The following is a 19,607-nucleotide window of genomic DNA, read 5'->3' as shown; positions in this document are numbered from 1 at the left end:
CACTGGCATGGTTCAGCAGCTTTTCAAAGTCAACAGCGTAAATTTTTCAAATCCTAAAGGATTCTCAAGCCTCTTCTAATCTGTCTGCCATTTTGTTTTGTCTGCTCAGCTCAAGTCAAGGGGAACTTGACATTTGGAATACTAACTGCAAATAATCCACACCAAGGACAGGGGCTGGAGTGCTGCAGTGTCAGCATGTGGCTCTCAAGGATGGTGGGGACATTCCAGCTATCTGCAGAGGGTCCAAGAAGGCACACTGTGTGGGGCAGGGTAGAGGAGGGGAGAAGAGACCCTAGGGAGCTGTCCGCTACCCCAAGGGCAGGACTGTACCTAATTCACTGGATTTCTCGGCACCCCAGGGAGAGGAGAGATGCCCTGTCAGATGAATGCTTACAAACAGTGGGAGTTTAAAAGGCAATGAACCAGCATTCTGCAAACCCTACATGTAAACCCCAGTCCCAAACAGCCACCATACCCGGGGCTGCCTCCGGTGAAGTACTCTGCTTCTCTGCACTTCCACTTTGCAACAGTCACAGAGTCTACAGCTGGATGAGACAGCAGGGTCCTCCAGCAACCCCTCCATATCCAGACCACACCTCAATCAGCAGGACACACAGGCGGGACCACATGTTTGACTCTGTCACACACACGTGAGGCCCAGTGCACAGGCAAAGCAGGACCCAGGGCTGGGGGGGAGGGGACTGCTGTAAATCCTGCAGTGTGAACCCACTCTGGCCTGCCCTTTTCAACAGGAAGTGGCACAGGGAGTGTCCAGTAGCCAAGGGAGGCAAGGACGTCAAGGGCAGGTTTTGTGTGGCCGAGGCTGACCTCCAGTCTCCAACCTCTGAAGCAACAAGGGCTTGGCTGACACAAAGCATTTTTTTTCTCTCAAACTTTTCAAAGACAGTGAGCCCTTTGGGTATAAAAATAAAATCCCAAGACCTCAACTGAGTAATAAAAGAAGAGGTAATGACTATAACCATAACATCATCTGTGTATACGAATAAAGCTCAACAGCAAAAAAATCCAAGTACACACCTGAAACCTCGTCTCCCATCTGTCCAAGACGTCGCTTCCTCCAGGAAGCCACCTCTGACCATCCTGTGTGATCTGGGCACCCCTCCCCTGCGTTGCCACCGCCCCTGTGCCCTCTGTGACAGCACTGAATCCTCAGTCCCTCCACGTGCTTGGTTTGCATACACTAAACCGAATGCTTACTTGCCATTTCCCCAATTAGACTGTTAACATCCTTGAGGAGCAATACTTTGACTCCACTTTGCAAGAACCTGGAAGTGGATCTAGCATTTATCTCACATTGAAAAACCATCTGTTAGTAAACAGGGAGTGGATGAGTACACAGCTTCTAGGAGTCTGAAGAACCCTTGAAAATCAAGCCCAACTAAGACAACGTCAAACTATCCGGGGTGACCACCTGGTCACTCTGGGTCCCTCCACCTTTAGGGAACTATATATACCCAAGGAGGACGAGCCTGGGTTTCCAAACAGACCCAGGCAGCAAAGGGAGTTCTCTCTTCCTGGCTGAGGCTAAACAGGGACCCAACCACAAACATCCAGTAATGCTGAACATGACGTGAACAAAGTAAAAATAGCTCCTGTATCTCTTGCCCCCTCCCTTCCCTCCAGCAACACAAAGGGCAGAGCAAAGTGACACCCCTAACAAGCCTTAGCTTGTTCCAGCACAGACAGCCCCAGCCTCCTACATCTGGACCAGCTGCTGTGAACCAACAGGGGATTCCAAATTACATTTTAATTACCATAATTTTTCACAGGTACCTGAAGCAAGACCATGACAATGGTGCAAGAAACCCCCAAGTATGATGCATGAAGTCCACATTATAAGCCAGGCTTCTACACACACACCCTCTCTCCCCCACGTCCTTCAGTTCCTGGGGCACTTTCCAGACTGCTCTCAGGGGCCTCCTCTCTCGCAGGTTCTGGTTCCATCCCAGCCTCTGAAGTAGGGGGGCCTCTACGGAGAACTTTGATTAAAAAAGGGGAAATTGGGGGCTGTGTGTGAAATTCTTATCCCACAGGATTACTAGGTATATTAAAGATCAAATGGGAAGCATAGTGAAGATTTTTAAAGAGAAAGCACCTACTTAGGATAATTCATGCTGGGCAAATAGTGGATGCTTAATAGACACTTATTTTCAGCGCAGACGTGTCTATACCACTAGCAGGTTAGGGGAGTGCGCTCTGGAATTAATCTGCTTACATTTGAATCCAGGCTCTGAAACACCATAGCTGTGGGATCTTGGGCAAGTTAATTAACCTTTCTGGACCTCAGTTCCATGAACTGGAAAATGAGGATGATGGTAATTACTTCACTGGGTCACGTTGCGTCCAATGAAATAAATACAAGTAAAGCACTACCAAGGTGCCCAGACCTAGGACACGGTAAGCACCCCCAAAATAAAAATTTACTGTGGGAAAACTTCAAGTGCCTTAAGAGAGGGGAAAGGCAAACTTACGGTGCTTCAGTTAGCTCCCCAAGCAGCAGGCAGACATTGCAAGGAATTCTGGGAGGAAGGGTGGTGTGCGGAGGAAGACCCCGTGGCCCTCCTGCTCTAATGCTGTCTTGACACTTACATCTTTCTTCCCCACCTACAGGATGAGTGCCTTCAAGGAAGGGACTGTGTCATGTCACTTTGTGGTAACCCCCAGGTCCCTAACATGTGACTAACATAAAACTTCTGCTCAGTCAATATTTACAAAACTAATTGAACAAATTAATTTTATCTCTCTTGCCTCTGCACATTCCAGATACCAAAAAGAAGCAGGCTGCACAAAGTCCTCTAAACATGGCTTGACTCTTTTCAGCTGCAGCTATATTTGCAAAGGGAGTGGGCATCCCTGTGTGCTCCAGAGCTGCTTGCTGCGGCAGAGAAGCAGAGGTGCTTCCTGGAGGAAGAGACCCCACGGGCCCTCCTCAGGGGGGAGTGCGCAGCATCAAACCCATGCACTGGCCAAGGGACAGCAGGGAGGGGACAAGAAGGTATGTGGCTCCCACCAAACCCCCCCAAAAAAGCCTACATGCAATGAGGAGAAAACACATGCTTTATTTTTAGCTACAAATGATGGACAGTTACTCCCGGAATGGTGCAAATTCTGCTTCATCACCCTTAGTACCTTTCCAGGATCCCCGGTGGCTCCCCAGAGAAAGGGCCACTGATAAGGGGAGAGAGCAATTTCTGAGGCTCTCTCAGAGGCAGAGAGGGAAGATGCAGAAAAAAGAAGGTGAAGTCAGATGGCAGAGAGAAGTTGGTCTCGGGAGACCCAACCCAGAGGGCTGGAAGCACCCGAGACTCCTACAAGTGGCCACAGCTCCACTGGCTAGCAGGAAGCAAGGGGACCATCTCTCGGTGGGAGGCACCAGGCTATGGATAAATCAGAAAGATCTGAGTCCCAATGCTGCCTCTGCTGTATTCCGAAGCCAGCGACCAAAGTGCACCGAGCCTCCATTTTCTCCTCCACAAGCTGGCGCTACCACAACTGACCCACCGTAAGAGCCAGCAAAACGGTGCCTGCCTGTTAGACACCTGGCACATGACTGATTATCATTTATCAACTAAACTGGGCCCAGAAAAAGGTTGGCAAAGGCTCTGTTGTGCGATCTTGGCCAAGACCTTTCTGTTCACTGGGCTCCACATCTCTCCACCCACAAAGGGAACCAGCTGGACATTCAACCTGTGAGGGGCACCTGCTCTCACAGGTTGGGATGCTGCACCGCGACCTACTGGCAGAAATATACCCTTTCAAGTGCTGGGGTTCCACTCTGAAGTCATATCCTGACCTCAGTAGGGGTCCAAATTCCGACTACAATGTTTATTCCTTCCAACCCTCCCCCAAACAGTATCATGAGCCATCCATCCGCTGCACAAGAATTTGCTACCCCTCCCCCCTCTATTGTGAAGGGCTGGGCAATGGCCATTTAGCAAAGAGGATAGACCAGCCGCCCTTCTCCCCCAAAGCTTAACTGCTAAATGCTGTAAAATGTAAGCTAATTGTTTTACTGTGCTTGTGCTAAGAGCCACAGAAAAGAAGTACTGGGAGCCTTGGGGCATACAAGACGCCTGGTGACCCACTGAGGGCCAGGGTGTGCCCTTCAGGCAGACCCACAAGATGAGCAGGTGCTAACCTAAAGACCAGGGAAAGGGAAGGGAGGAACTCACCTTCCAGGTAGAGGGAACAACAGGTGCAAAGGCACTTTTCAGAAATCAAGAGAAGGTCAGTGCAGCTTGAGGGGAGGCAGGAAGGAGACAGGAATTGCCCAAGTCCAAGTCGGGGCTTGCGAGGCAGGTCAAATATGGACTGCCACTACCCTGTGAGGCTCCCTCCATCCCACTTCCTGAAAATTCTGGGTTTGGGTAGTTTCCTTGCACAGGTCAAGCAAGAGAGGTAGGGTGACCCAGGTCACAGCAGAATAAGGCAGCCGAGGCCTCCAGAATCCAGGCAGAGTTCCCAGCCTGGCACCGGCACAAACATCGAGAAGAACCGCTCCTCAAATACCCTTTTTAAGGTTTTTCTAAGGTTTTGCTCCATCCCTGCTCCCCGACTCCTACTGGTTTTTATTTATTTATTTTTAAACCGGGGCCTGCTTATGGTCAAGTTAATGCATTTTTAAAAAGAAAGGCTTGCATACGCCATGGCCCTCCCTTAGAGGAGACGGGCAGGTCAACAGCCCCCTTAGCATTTTCCCTCTACCAACAGGAGGCCAGAGGGGTGGGCACCAGGGCAGGCCCTGTGCCCCCTGCAAGGTGCGCCTGGAAGCAAGGCCACCCTCACCACCCACCCTGCCCTGCACCCCCTAGAGAGGTAAAGCCCAGGAAACAAGAGGGCAGACTCTGGTAGAGGTGAGAACACTGAACAGTCTCAAGACTTACGTTCAAACCTCAGCACCTCCTTTCTTCACAGCCTTGAACAAGAGACCTAACCTATACCTCCCAGTGTTTGGTTTCCTTAACTAAAAACTGGGGGATCTTATCTAAAAATTGGGGGAAGTAATGGGAAAGGGGATCTGGGATGCTGCTGCCCAGCAAACCCCAAGGACCTCTATCCCCATCTCCAGACTCCAAGGCCCCCACCCTGGGAGACTGTGCCCTTCGTGGAGGAGCAGACCCACCCTGCTGTCACAGATCCTCTTTGCCCACCTCCCTCTGGGGCTCCCCCACCCCTACCCCGCCCTCACCCCCATGAGCTGGCATGCTGTGAACTCCCTCAAGTGAAAACCTCCCAATGCCCGATGCTGACAGATGGGGAGTCCTAAAATATAGCGTATGGATCATGTTTCGTGACTAGCAAAACATGCCAGCCGGGACACTATGAGAACCCGGCCGGTTTTCAGGAACAGGATTTTACACATTTCCTAGGACTGGCTGATCTGCACTTGCCTCCACCCACCAGCTCTGGAGCCTGGATCCTGCACCTGGAGGATACCTAGGACAGGGGGCGCCTGGGGTGGGGAGGGGAAGCCCCCGCAACCAACAGGTTGGCTGTGCCCTAACCCTCTGCCACTTTTAATGCTGTTATAACCACTTACTGGGCACCCACCCCCTTGCTGCAAATCAGGTGTTTGGCACACACTCAGGTCACACAGCCTAGGCCCCAGGCAAGTTCCTTTAACTCTCTGAGCGTCCATCAGTTGGGGTTGGCAGTACCTTCCCCTCACTCGGTCCAGTGAGGATTAGGTGAACGAACAACCAAATGTGAGCTGCTGTAACCACCGCTGTCACTGTCACAACAGCGTGACTGTCACATAGCCACTGCCGCCGCTATCCTACAGAAAGCAATGCCAGCTACGGGGCAACCCAGTGGTAGGGGGCATGTCTGTCTCCAAAGGGCCGCAGGGATGGGCTTCCAAGGGTCTGCAAAGCCCTGGATTTCTTATGCACAGTGATTCGTCTATGGGAACGTGCAGTGTCTGAGGAGGGCACCAGAATGCAGAGCGTAGCTACCTCACAGGCACCCAGGGTCCAGATACAGGTTAAAAACCACAGCTCCAGATACAGCCCTGTCTGCTTGACACTCATGAGGTGCCCTGGCAGAGCAGTCCTGGACTCTGGGATTTGGAGCAAGAACTACACCCCACTCTCCACTCCCCACTCCCCAAGGAGAAGGAATCCGTTCTTGGCAACACCAGTTACAAAAAGCTCCCAACTGAAGGAAGAAGCCAGGAGAGCCACAGGCAGTTAAGTGTGTGGGCAAGCCTCCTAGAAGGGAAGCACTGTTACACAGGTTCCAGAATCTTAGGAAACTCACCTCAGCAAAGAGGAAGGTGGCCTGCACAGCCGAAGGCTCTGAGAAGGCCAGAAGAGGTCGAGGGAGATGGAGGCAGGAAGCTGGGTACCTGGCAACTGAGGAAGCACATAAGGGGCGGGGCACGAGGGCCAAGGGGTGCCTCTGTTTAGAAACCTGGGTTCAGTCAGCCCAGGGGACTGACACGAGCCTGCCAGACTCGACCTCTTCAAGACAGGCACGTGTTTAGAAAATAAGTCATACCAACAAGATAAACCAGGGTATTAACACTATTAACCCTTGGATAGCGACGTGCCAGAATTTTGCATTTATTATCTAATTCCCTTCACAATGAGCATATACCCATGTACTCCTTTGGAAATAAAACATGGAACTAATGTACTCACAAAGCTACCTATGCTGAGTACACGATTAGCCTTGGCACAGCGGAAGTACATGTGCTTCTGCCCCAAATGGGCTCCGGAAGGCTCTGTCTGGGAATGGGTGACCCACACCACTCCCAGGAAAGGCGTCATTCTGGGACAGAGTAGGGACACGAAGTACGTTCCAAATGGCTCCTTGGACCCTCTGTGGTTTGGTCTCTTAGGGACACACACATTATGTGCTCTCGCTCCCTGTGATGACTGAAGGGAAGAAAGAGCATCAAATCCCGTTGAATCAACGTGTTCCACAGAGTGGTGAAGGCCTTTAAAGAGATTAAAGAATTGGACAAAATGCCTAGTTAACTTTTTTGGTGAGGAGCGGAGGACGAGAGGAGGATGGAGAAAAGAGCCTACTCCCTCACCGCCTGCAGACGGCACTCTACACCCTACAGGCGCACGGCTGTAAACTTCATCTGGGGCGTGTGGTTTTCAGTCTCAATGTTTTGAGGACACATATAATCCCGACTTCCTATTTACATTACATTGGTTTTCACCAACACAATAGCTACAAATGCTTTCTACTCCATTCCTGTCACCCGTATGGAAATCCTTCTCCGACGCAGGAAGGCTGTGAAGTCATGGGAAGAATTCCCGTGAGCAGTGAGAAGACTCAAGTCTCACTTCTCCCGCTTGTCCAGGAAACGTCCGTGTGGGAAGAAAAGGGCTGACCCAAGCCACGAGCCACTAACCCACACTTGGCTGCTTCTTGTTTATCCGCAGCGAAAACACAGGAGCTCGTACAAAAAACATCCTCACTGACAGTACACAGTATTTGCTCTTCCAATAAAACGGTTCCTAGCCACCAAGGCAGCCTGGGGCAGACAGCACCAAGAAGCACATTTTAATAACCATCTAAGTCCCACCCTTACTTGCAGAGAGGAAACTGAGGCACTGAAGGAACCTCCAGACCCAGAGGTTCCAACCACCTCCCCGAGTCACCTCCTTCCAGACAACAGTGACCAGGAATCCAAGCTTAATCCACCTGCCTCAAAAATAAGAGGGCAGGAAGGAAACACCTGTCTATATTTCTAAGGACATCCCTGAAGTACGTGCAATAACGTTTCCGTTAAACTTTCTTCTAAAAATCCCGATTTCCACAGAACCAGGCTTCTCTCCATAATGCCAAGCAGTGTCTCGCCTCTGTGCAGGGCTGAGCCCAGGACCTGGTGCACAGCACATCACTAACCTGAGTTTACTGGCCTGACTGAAATTACAGAGTGGTTAGGGCTTTAAGATCCCTAGATCATCTAGATTTGGGGCCCAGCACTGTCACCCTGTACTACGGACCCCCTGAACAGTATGTTCAGGCCCTAACCCCCAGTCCCTGTGAGCGTGACCTTAGTTAGAAACGGACCCTTTGCAGATATAATAAGGTTAAGATGAGGTCATGCTAGAGTAGGCAGGGCCCTGATCCAATGACTGGTGTCCTTACAAAATAAAGGAAACTGGTACACGCAGACACGCAGGGAGAATACTGGGACTGAGGTAAGCCAAAGACTGCCAAAAGTTGCCAGCAACACCAAAAGAGAAAGACCTGGAACAGATTCTTTTCTAGGACCTTCAGAGGGAGGATGGCCCCTGCTGAGACACCTTGATTCTGGACTTCTGGCCTCTAAAACTCCAAGAGAATAAATCTGCGTTGTTTAAAGCCCCCCTATTTGTGGCACTGTTACTGCAGCCTGGGAGACTCATATGCCCTGAATTCCTTCCAACCCTCCTCACCTCCTCACCCACCCACCCCTTTCCTCTTCCTCTGTACTGTTTTTCGGGTCAGAGTAGGTGACTTGAAATAGTACAGCTGTACTTTGACATCCGAGCAACCAGCCTTGACCTTCTACCAACACCACCTGGAACAGGTCAAGAGTGCCCATCCCTGTCTGAGTCACAGCAACACAAGGTCATCTTTACTGGGTGGCAGACTCTGAGGCAATGCACAGGGTGATGGGAAAACAGAGAAGATGTGGGGTATGGGGATGGAAGTCAGTAGAAATTAGAAGAGATGGCACAAACGAGGAGAAAAGAGGAGAAAGTTTCAGAAAGGAGCCTGAAGATCAATGGCACAGACAAAGAGGCAAAGGAAGAGGACCTGCTTTCCACTGTCCCCAGTGGCCAGCCACATGCTTCTTACTCCCCACCCCCACCTGCTAGACACCTGCCTGGAACTTTACTCCAACGGCCTGCCAAGCAGGTTAACAGCCAGAAAACTGTCTACCCACACGGCTGTTGCACTTTGAGCTTCCACAAAGAGAAAGCCAGCCCTCTTCCATCCAGAAGCTGGGCTTTATTTGTTTTGGATTTGCAATACCTGAGACTTGGCGGGGCCAAGTCAACATCACATGACCAAGGTGCTGCCTGGGCAGATAGACGGGGCGGGAGCTGGACACATCACCTCACCTGTGCCAGCTTAAGGAGCAGAGTCACCGGAGTCCTGGGGATGCAGAACACATCCCAGGCTCACTCCTCTACCATACTCACAGCACTGATGGATGTGCCTCAAGCAGCGAAACTGAGAAACTAACAGGGCCAGGGAAGTGAGTGACCTGTAAATCTCACCTCCACTCCTGTAAAACCAGAACAAAGGAATCCTCCAGCAGCAGCAGTGATGAAGGCTCCCACAGATCCGGCTGGTGGTGGATCCCGCCAGGGCCTCACGCCACCGTCTTCCTAGGCTCTGATATGCACTCACACGCAAATCAAGTCCACAAATGACGCCAGCCCCAGGTGAGAGGTGCTACAGAGGCAGCCTGATGTCTAGTTGACTGAGCTGGAAACCCAGCTCCACCACTTGTCAGGTAGCCAACAAAAATTTACTGAGCTCCTACTATGGGCCGTCAGTGGCCTCATCTGCAAAAATGAGGTAACAATATCTACCTTAACAAAGCTCTTCTGAGCATGAAACATGATGAATATAAAATGTCAGCACAATGCTGGGCACATTAAAAGAGCTACTATGAACGAGATTAGAATTGTTACGGTCCTGCCCTGGTCAATGTGGCCCACCAACCAAAAGGTCACCAATTCGATTCCCAGTCATGGCACATGCCTAGATTACAGGTTCTCTCCCCCATTAGGACAGGTGGGAGAGGCAACCACAAGAGAGGCAACCAATCCATATTTCTCTCTCTTTTTACAAATATTTTATTTACTTACTTTTAGGGAGGAGAAGGGAGGGAGACAGAGAGGGAGAAAACCATCAATGTGTGGTTGCCTCCAGTGTGCCCCCTACTGGGGATCCAGCCAGCAACCCAGGCATGTGCCCCAACTAGGAATTGAATCAGCAACCCTTTGGCTCAAAGGCCTGTGATCAATCCACTGAGCTACACTAGCCAGGGACGATGTTTCTTTCTTTCCCCACCTCTCTCTCTTTCCCTCTCTCTAAAAAGAAATATTTTTTTAAAAAAATGATTGTTCTGGTCTTATCTTCCATGTCCAAGCCTGAGATCGAAGGTCCACAGCAGATTTCTGTGCCGTCTACTTAGAATGTCGGGCTCTGTGAGGACGGGCAGGGTTACCATCTATGCTGCTCCCTGGTGTACTCCCGGCGCCTACAACGGGCCTGGCACATGGTAGGCACTCAGATGTTTGTTATATGAACCCAACTGTCAGGCAGCCAAGGCACCAATTTTGGATGCAGAAATCTGAAAACCACAACACACTAAAATTCCTGGGGAGGAAAAGACGGAATCTGAGATTTTAAGTAAGTAGTCCTGCCCCCAGGCCAAGGAGCAAAATGGTCAGGCCCCCACAGGTTCCCCCAAATGAAACCAAATTAAAGCAGGAGACCAGCATAGGCTCAGCCTGGGAGAACATGATGGCGCCTCTTCAAGAAAACAGGTGAAAGATTAGTGCCTCTTTAGTCGTGTTCACACAGGTGGGCATCCGATGAGAAAACAGGTGTGGAAGAGCCAGAAAAACGTATCAAAACCTTTTATTTGGCAGATGTCTTCTTCAAGAGATGATGGCTTCAGCTTTGGTCAGGTTTCGCAATAGCATCACCTTCTTTAACTTCCTTCTCCTCTACCCATGTCCATTTCAGGTTCAAACACACCTGGTGAGTGTCCTGAAGTGCGTAACACAAATCACTGGCCACCTGGAGGCCCCTGGTACTCAGCCAGCCAGGGTCCCTTTAGCCACAGGGGTTAGCTGTCACTCCAACCCTTCTGCTGCAGACTAAACCTCACCAAACCCCAAAGCTGGGTATTTAACCACTTCCATCCCTACTGGCTGTGTCCCAACAGCCAGTCCCACCACGGGCCCATTAAAACCCACCAAGATACATGATTAGGAGGTATCCGTGTGGACCGGCATCATAGCAGATGGGAGTCTCAGGACTTGAGAACCTGAAGGCTGAAGCACTGTCTCGCTTAGGTAAGGAAACTAAGCCCAGTTCCCACTGTCCATAAAAATGAGCATCATAACAATAGTCTCTCCCAACAGGGCCATTGTAGAATATTCAGGAAAGAACAGGAGACATGCCCCTAAATGGCTCTTTTATTAAAGTGGGGACAAATGCTGTCACTTGGAACTCCAGTCTTCTTTCTCACCAGTGGAAGAATGGACCCAAGTACAAGTTAGAACACCATGCCAAGCCCAAGGCAGCCCTGCAAAGCAGAAGTAGTCCCGTTTTTCTCAAGTGATTAACAGGTCCAAGAAAGGCTGCGGCGCAATTTACGAGGGCCACAGCCAAGAGAGATTTACACGCGTGTGGCCTTCAGATGGTTTTCTAAGACTGTGCACAACCCTCGTTTGGCTGAGGATCTCAGCAGCAAGTAATTTTCTAATTGATTCATTAGCACTCCAATCAACTAGTGCTTTAGACACAATGGGCCCTGCTTGGGGCTGAATGCCTGAGCCCAGGGAGCTGCGCTGAATGCGCCGGTCCTGCGCCTGGGCTGGTGCAGCCCGGCCGGCCCACAGCGTGCCGGTGGAGTCCCTCCGAAAGCCACACCAACACGGGGAGAATGCTCCGTTTGAAAGAGAAACAGAGCCAACATAGCTTCTTAAATATTATTTTTTGGTGACAAGAATTTTCAGACTGGAACACAATTATGCAAAAATGTTAAGTAAAAAAGGAGGGAAACAGTCTAAAAGAAAATGCTTCCCACAAAAACAGTTAGCCCAAAGTTAGTTTTGGTGGTGGAATGATGGGCAAATTTTTCTTCCTTCTAGTTTTCAAAATAAGCAAATGCAGGACACAAACATTTCAGTTTTCTCAAGTGTAAAGCCACAGCAATTACACCCAAGTCCTGTGAGCATGAAGTGAAAGTGTGTACAGGACAGTCAGCAGACCCCTACAGCCCAGGGCACCAGACAGAGTGCCAGGCCTACCCCCCAGCTGAGCGACTCAAGCACCCACCCTGCCATTTGAACCTAGAATCAAAGTTATGCTTGGGGAGGCTGTAAATAATCACTGCTGTCACTTGCAGTGAACTGAACTGCTGAAGCCACAAATGCTAAAACTCGCAGATCTCAAGAGCAATGCTGCAATCATCTCAATATAAATTAAACTTTAAAAACAATCTTCATCATTCCATATGTGTTTGGTGTGTGGAATATTCGTATCACACAAGGTTCCCGAATGGACCACGCCCACAGGACAGGAACCTCCAGCAGATCCACTAAAGGGCCATCAGAAACTTTGCTGGGCCTTTGTGCGATTCAGGACCTGGTCTGCCGCCTGCACACTCAGCCGCAGAAAAGTCCTCAATTACACGGCATTTTGGAAGGACTCCTAACTCAACCCAGCCTGGATCAGCACTCTCCTCTACCCACACATCCACGCACCCACCCGTCTACCCATTCACCACCCAGCCAGCCAGCCAAGCCTCTCTAATATATTCCCCGTAAGGAACTCCTGGTGAGCCATAACGTGGTGCGAACGCTCCGCAGACTAACGGGCTTCCTTAATACGAAGGACAAAACGTTAAGCACCCGCAGTCTGTACAGCCCTGGACTCAAAGTACATAAAAGAACCGAAGGCCTAGACATATTAGTTTGCTCATCAAAGACCAAATTTTCAGAACTAGCACAGGACACCTCAGGAAGCTTGAAAAAAAATAAATAAATGAAGTCCTCCTTCACCTAGCAAGGAATCCACTTGTTGCCCCAGCACGGGGCCCTCTCCAGAAAAGCCAAATGGAACTAAATTTCTGGTACATAAGGTGGTATCTCCAGCAACATCGTGAAGTCAAACCTCCTCACAAAATATCGTAGGGAACCTTTGCCAAAACTGTCCAAACCCTTCCCCTTCCCCTCGCCTCTCCAGAGAGAAAGCCATCGGCTCTGTGTCCTCCTGGGGCAACTCTGACACAGAAGGCAAATGTGAGCTGGGTGGCTCTCGTCACGAGTCTCACCTCACAGGGACCCACAGCAGCAGGAGGCAGCTGCTCCGCACTCACCTTTCCGACCGCCCGCACCCACCGCAATCAGCATCGCACTATCACTATTACTGTTTGTGGGAACGTGCAGACAATGCCAGATTTGAGACGCACCATCTCAACCCACTGCTCTGAAACTTCAGTGTGGGGGTAAATTCTCTGTCATGATTACCCACTCCATAACAGAGAACGATTAATGACAGAAAAACATCAGCAAGATGCATGAGGCTAGATCCCCCTCAAGAGAGCACAAAACCCACTCAACCCCACAAAACATAAGCCCACACTAGGTCCCTCGGCAGACTCTAAATGGCAAATCTGAGAAACTTGGAGCTGGCCCTCAGGAGCCCCAGGTTCCAGTGCTGGCCCCGCCAGTAATGCATCCTCGGGTAGTCACTCCATCCCGCTGCAACCATAGGTTTCCTCATCTGTGAGGTGAGCACTCAAGTTCCTCACATACCCCTGTCAGGGGAGGGCAGTTCTCTGAGGGATTCAGCCAACTTTGGAGCTGAACAGTTTGTTTTGTTTAGTCTGCATCAGATGAGGCCTGGGCTCTCTAATAAGAACAGGGCAGATCTACTCTTTCCAAAGAAATCAGGCCCATTGTGAGAGGAAGGACTCTGGACCAAAATCTAAGCCAAAGTGGGAAAGACCAAAGTCACCTCTTTCATGTCCTAGAGGTCCCAGAAATCTTCAGCTCAACCCGCCCCCTACACCCCGTAACTTACACACACACACACACACACACACAGAGTCCGACACCAGCAGCTTCAACTGGAAGACTGTTCCCTTTAGCTGTTGTAAGATGCTTCCACTTGTAAAATCCCTAGGTACCCACTATGCTCACCCCACCTCCATGCTGGGAAGACCTTCCAAGAGGGAAATCAGAGTTTGGTGAGCCATACACTGAGTCAGAACCCAATTCTGAACACCTTTTCCCAGGCTCCACAGAAGTCAGCAAAAGCGGTCGGGTCCCTAAGGTACGGCCTGACCCTAGTCTTCCCCAGGCAGCAGCCCAAAAGCAAGGGAGGGGGCACTCAACAGTCCTCACTGAAATGCACTAAACTGAGCAAATTACACCCAAACCAGAAAAATAACCGGAAAACCCTAAAGCCACCCTCTGCAATGAGAAGCCAGCCTGAGGCCCAGCAGTGCAGACACTCTGCCAACATGCTGCTCCCATCCACAGGCGCGATCGAGGAACCTGAGTGGGACTGAGGATGGTGAGGTCAATACCTGGGTTTTACAGACAGAGGACAACAGTAGAAAGGGGACTTACTACCCAAACCACACGTAACCAGAGAAGCTGGGCTGGACCCAGACAGACCCTCAGCTGCAGACCCTGTCCCCTCCCTGGAACACCCACATTCCAACACTGGACCCTGGCTGGCCAGCAAGGAGAGACTATCCCACTTCACTGCCACCAACCCAACCCTCTGACCCCAGAAAGCTGAAGTCCCCAGCCAGTGTATCTCCTACTGTCTGCGGCCCTTCTGGTCTCAACAGGAGCGCCAGCCCCTCAGCCCTCTGCAGTGTAGGTGCACCGCCCGAGGCCACGCACCCTCACCCATCAAGACCCACATTCCAGCCCAGTGCTGCAAAGACATGGGACAAGTCCTTGCCTGGGATCCCTCAGCCCCAGGAGTGGATACCACCTTGCCTCTCTGGTCCTCAACGTGCGCACCTAAGAAATCAGGGCGATGACCCTCCACAACTACCTGCTGGGCCTGTAACACACAGACTGCTCTTCAGAGAGCTCGTAACTGTGATGGGGAGAGGAAGTGAACGGTGTAGTGTAAAATTCCCTCCCAGGAACACCCAACCTCTCCGAAGGGCAGGAACTCAAGAGCCAGAAACCCCAGAAGCCACCCAATTGGAAGGCCCTTTGAACCTGGGTCTGGGAGAAAACAACTCTGCAGAGGACACAGTGCTTAGGGAGGCACAGACTCCGAACACACCATATACACATGCCATAGGCATGGGGAACTACAGCCAAGAGGGAAAGGGGGAAACAAAGCAGACCCCTCAGGGAAAGCTGGGGTGAAAAATGTGAATGTCTCGTGCCTTCCCAAGCTGAAAGACCACTCGAGGTCCTCAATACAAGGTCCCCTAAAAAGGAGGAGTGAATCAGGTGGCAGGTCCCTCACATACTGGGGGGCTCTCAGGCCAGGACACTGCTGTAACCTGCCCTCCCCCACTGTGCCTGGCACACACGGCATCCAATGAACGTCTGCCGAGTGAGTGAACAAAACCAGGTGTTGCACCGGGCTCCTCTCTGCGCCGGCACAGGGCCGGGCACACAGCAGACTCACAGCTGGTGTGCAGGGCTGCACCACAGCTCTGGGCAGCGTCTACCTGGACGTGAACGAAAGAGGAGGGCGCCAAGTGCAAATACTGCAGTGGGGGGGTCTCCTCCCACTTGAAACAAGCCCTGTGGATTTGAGGAGAATGCTTGGCAAACTAAAGAGGTTCTCCTAAAACCTAGTCTAAAATCTCCTAGAAAGGCAGCCCCTCTCCAGACACTAAAAAACAGGATTCCACTTACAAGATGGGCGTTTCAAGAAGGCAGCTATTGTATGCAGGAGCGTGGACCTGGGTGCACACCCTCCCTCTGCTCCAGGGACGCAGTCCCAGGTTGGGACTCCTGGAACCCAGCTCCCTCTCCCCCGCCCACCCAGCCTGGCCGGCCCCATTAACGCACTGCTCGCACCACCAACACTGTTGTTTTGGAATGTGCCAGTGATTCTAGTGGCAGGAACAGCAAGCTTTAAGCTCAGCAGAGAAACCAGCTGGAGAGGCAGCCTCATGAAATAATGAAATGCCAAACCAACCCCTACATCTTCTCCAGTCTCTCAGGTCACCTACCAGATTAGAAGGCCTGTTGCTACGGCAACCATATCTTGCAAGTGCTGGCTGAACTTCCCCATAATTTTTAACCCTTTAACTGGCTGGGGGAGGGTGATGTGCAAATGAGCCCAAATTCCCAGTGAGTTGTCCTCCTCTGAATGTACTTTTACAGATTCAAACAAGGAAAAAGAAAAACAGTGGCTGGGGGCAGAAAGGGGGGTGGAGTGGGGAAGGCCCCCAGTTAAGCAGACAGACAGACAGACAGTGGAAAGGGAGCCCTGCACACGTCCGCCGTTCCTTCCCACCGCTTTGCCACCGCTGTACTTGTTGGCTATGCCGTAAAACTTTTCACACACCTGGCAAATGGTCCAATGTGAGGAGCTGAAAAAAGGATGGGAATAAACAAAGGCAAGACGAGACTCTGCCTGCCCTCTCAGCCAGGCTCCGTGCCCTCGCGCTGCAGACTACTGCGGGCCCTTCTGTGGTAGGCAGAAGGCGGATGGGAGCCAGGCGGAGGGGGACAGATGGCCAGGCAGGCACTGGCACTTTCCAGTTGTCTGATGGGGGCGCCTGCTGCCAACCAAGCCTCCACCTCCTCGCAGCATCCTCCCCAATCCCACATACTGCTCCTGGAAACCACTAAAGCCGTCCTGGTGCGGCTCTAAAGGGACAGGACGCCAAGCCAAAAGCTGGTGCTGGGGGAGCCAACCTCTCCCAGCTCATGCTCCCCCCACACCTGCAGGTCATGGGAGAAGGAGACCACTCCCTAAACTGCCCAGGCCACTCCCTCTCTCCATGTCAGAGCAGAAGTCTTCCCCCACCAGCCCTCACCAATCAACTCTCTCTGTGCTCAGCAACCAGAGTTCATGGGGTCCTTCAAGAATGAATCTTCAAAATGACTTTCCTTGGCCTCTCGGATTTGACAGGAGAGACTTAATAGAACCACAGAGACAGAAAAATCCTCTCCATGGCCTTACCACTGGGGGTGAAGCCCCCTCACCTCACACTACTTCTTCTGCAGGGGAGTCACAGAGGGGAGGGAATGGGGCTCATGGATGGCACCAGAGGCTCCTGACTGACAGACTGACCAGCCAATAGGAGGCCTGTGTGATTTCCCCAAAAGACCAAGAGAAGGTGCCTGGGAAGGAAAGAAGAGAAAACAGGAGAGAAAACTGGCCCCCTCTCCCACCCAACCAAGAGGCAAGAGAAAGTCAAAACGGGCAGGATAAAGGGGAAGAAAAGAAAAACACAGTGAGGGAGCAAGAAAGGCCTGGCAACGGGCAGCAGCGGGCTGCCGGGGAAGCCGCCCAAGCCTCCCCGCAGGGCCCAGCACAGTGCCGCCCAGGGCACTTGATCAACGAGGCTGCTAGAACGCACACAGCTCACAGCCCCACTCTTGACAGAGGATCCAAATTCCCTCATGGGTGTGAAGGGAAATAGGGGCGGGATGTGCAAAATGGGGCAGGCGGTGCTTCAATAGGGCTTGGGGTGAGAGGGAGAGCAGGTTCCCTGTCAGTGTATTAGCATTACTGGTAGGGAAAAGGGAGAGAAATTCAACCTCACTCATCCCCAACCGCCTTATCTTTCTACTGCCCAGATAGGCTGGCCACCCCCACCTCTCACCCATGCAGGGGGGCACCTTGGAAGAAATCCAGTCCAGTGAATTAAAGTCCTTATGTTCTCTTTGCCAAGTCATTAACAAGACGTACCACCACGGCCTGGCGAGGAGTGACAATTTTTATTAGCATGCTCACCCGTCACCCAGCCCTTCTGCACGTGGAGTGGTCAGTCGGGTTAAAAGGAGCTAAGGAGAGGCCTGTGGGGTGAGGGAGAGGGTGAGTTCAGGCCCTGTCCCTGGGGAAAGGGAGGGTACAGCTTCAGCTGGAGACGCATCACTGGGCTGCACACTTAACAGGCAACTGGGCCCTGGCTAGTGTAGCTCAGTGGATCGAGCATGGACTGTGAATTAAAGGGTCACCTGTTCAATTCCCAGTCAGGGCACATGCCTGGGTTGCAGGCCAGGTCCCCAGTGGGCACCACATGAGAGGCAACCACACATTGATGTTCTCTCCCTCTCTTTCTCCCTCCCTTTCCCCTCTCTAAAAATAAACAAACAAATTCTTTTTTTAAAAAAAGAAAAAAAAAACAGGTACCTGGGCACTGTGTTACTACATGTGGGACTCTGACGAAGGAGGCAAGGTGGGTGAGCAATCAGCACTTACAGAGCACCTCCTATACCACCCAGGCACAGGGGTATCCTTATATTAGGGTCTGCTTCTCTAACCCACTCAAGGGCAGGCAGGGCTGTGAACACAATTTTATATCCCTCTGCAGTGTCCAGACAGGGCAGCGGATCCAACAACACTTGCAAGATAAAAAAAAGAACTTAACCCCGGAGATGGATGGGTGGTCACCAAGCTCATCTACTGTTTGGTCTCATTTATCCCAAACCTTCATTCAACAAAGCTTTACTGGGCACTTACTTTGTACCAAGCACCACACCTGTCTGCCCTCCAGGAGCACCTCGCACTGGGCAACCGAACGCTGCACTCTCACAGCACTCCACCCACCCCCGGTGCACAGCTGGCCCTCAGTATCTGACGGATGCACTGGACTCCTGGATTCTCAGAAGGCGTGCTCCTACGGCTCGGCCACTGCGCTCAGCTCAGGTGGAGAGGAAAGCAAGGGCAGGGTCTCAGCGCTTCTGTGCAAATCCCAGTAACTGCTGACAGTGCTGACCAACCAGAACACTCACAAGCAATTCCGTAACTGCTGAACTAAAGGCCATTTTTCAGGGGCTGCAGCTGGTACCTCGCTGCAGAGCAGAGAGAACACCAGAACAAGAGACAAGAAGCGTGGCTTCCAGCCACAAAGACCAACTTAACCTGCTGTGTGACAGGAGAAGGGAGACAAGTTGACTTCCACCCTCCAGCCCTCAGTTTCCCCCGTGGGTACACTAAGGGGGTTGTCCAGTCGGATCTCTAAAGACATGCAACGCAACACACGAAGAGAGCAGCGGCACCCAGCTGGACAGGGCTGTGGGAACAAAGGATGCAGCACAGAGGACTCCGGGCAGAGTGGGCAACCTGCTGCTACCTCTCCACCCACACTCTCAACGACACAGGAATTCTACCCACGGCTCTGAATAATAACAGAAGTAACATTTAGGTAAGGTTAGGGATTAAGCTAAACCTCATTTAAGAGGCAGGGATGCTGGCATTTGGGAGCAGGAAACAGGCCTGGGAACGTACTTAATACCTACCGCAGAGCAAAGCGGATCACGGCCAGCTCCTGACTCAAGCGCATCTTCAGCTGCTGCGACATTCTCCCACTTGCGAACTCCAACACTTCCACGGTGCCAGGCCAAAGAGTGGGGGCTGGAGGTCAGTTTTGAAAGCCACATTTTCAGAAGAACATTGGCAAATCAGAAGCCAGGCAAGATGCCTTCCAAAACAAAACAGGAGCTATTTTAAATGGAAACCCCCTGATGGAGGCGGAGGAGTTTTACAGGAAGAACAGAGAACATGAATGAGATGCTATAATTAACAGCCCCCAAAAAGCTGTCTGTCATACTGAAGAGGAAGTCCTTCCACTTGGTGGTGGTAATACCAAGAACAAAGATTTACAACCATTCTAACTGCCCTAAAACTGGAATGTGCTGCCCTGTCAGGCAGTGAGTTCCCCG

The 19,607-nt window shown here is 51.5% G+C and overlaps 1 protein-coding gene across 4 annotated transcripts in view; it reads right to left on the bottom strand.

Annotated features, from left to right (window-relative positions):
• SSBP3 (single stranded DNA binding protein 3) overlaps positions 1-19,607 on the bottom strand; it is a 153,730-nt gene that overhangs the window by 91,379 nt on the left and 42,744 nt on the right. The window contains exon 1 of one of the 4 annotated variants that reach the window (XM_037043189.1): positions 19,185-19,366. The exons of the other annotated variants lie outside the window; for them this stretch is intronic. Coding sequence (XP_036899084.1) covers positions 19,185-19,325 — 141 coding nt within the window. The 5' untranslated portion in view covers positions 19,326-19,366. Of the gene's footprint in view, positions 1-19,184; positions 19,367-19,607 lie in introns of those variants that run through there. 4 annotated transcript variants of the gene reach the window in all.

This window comes from Sturnira hondurensis, unplaced genomic scaffold, assembly GCF_014824575.4.
Source record: "Sturnira hondurensis isolate 20B ecotype Veracruz unplaced genomic scaffold, ASM1482457v3 Scaffold0004068, whole genome shotgun sequence".
In the NCBI taxonomy this organism is placed as follows: Eukaryota; Metazoa; Chordata; class Mammalia; order Chiroptera; family Phyllostomidae; genus Sturnira; species Sturnira hondurensis.
Note: the sequence above shows the minus strand (reverse complement) of the source record. Positions and strands in the feature narration are given on the sequence as shown.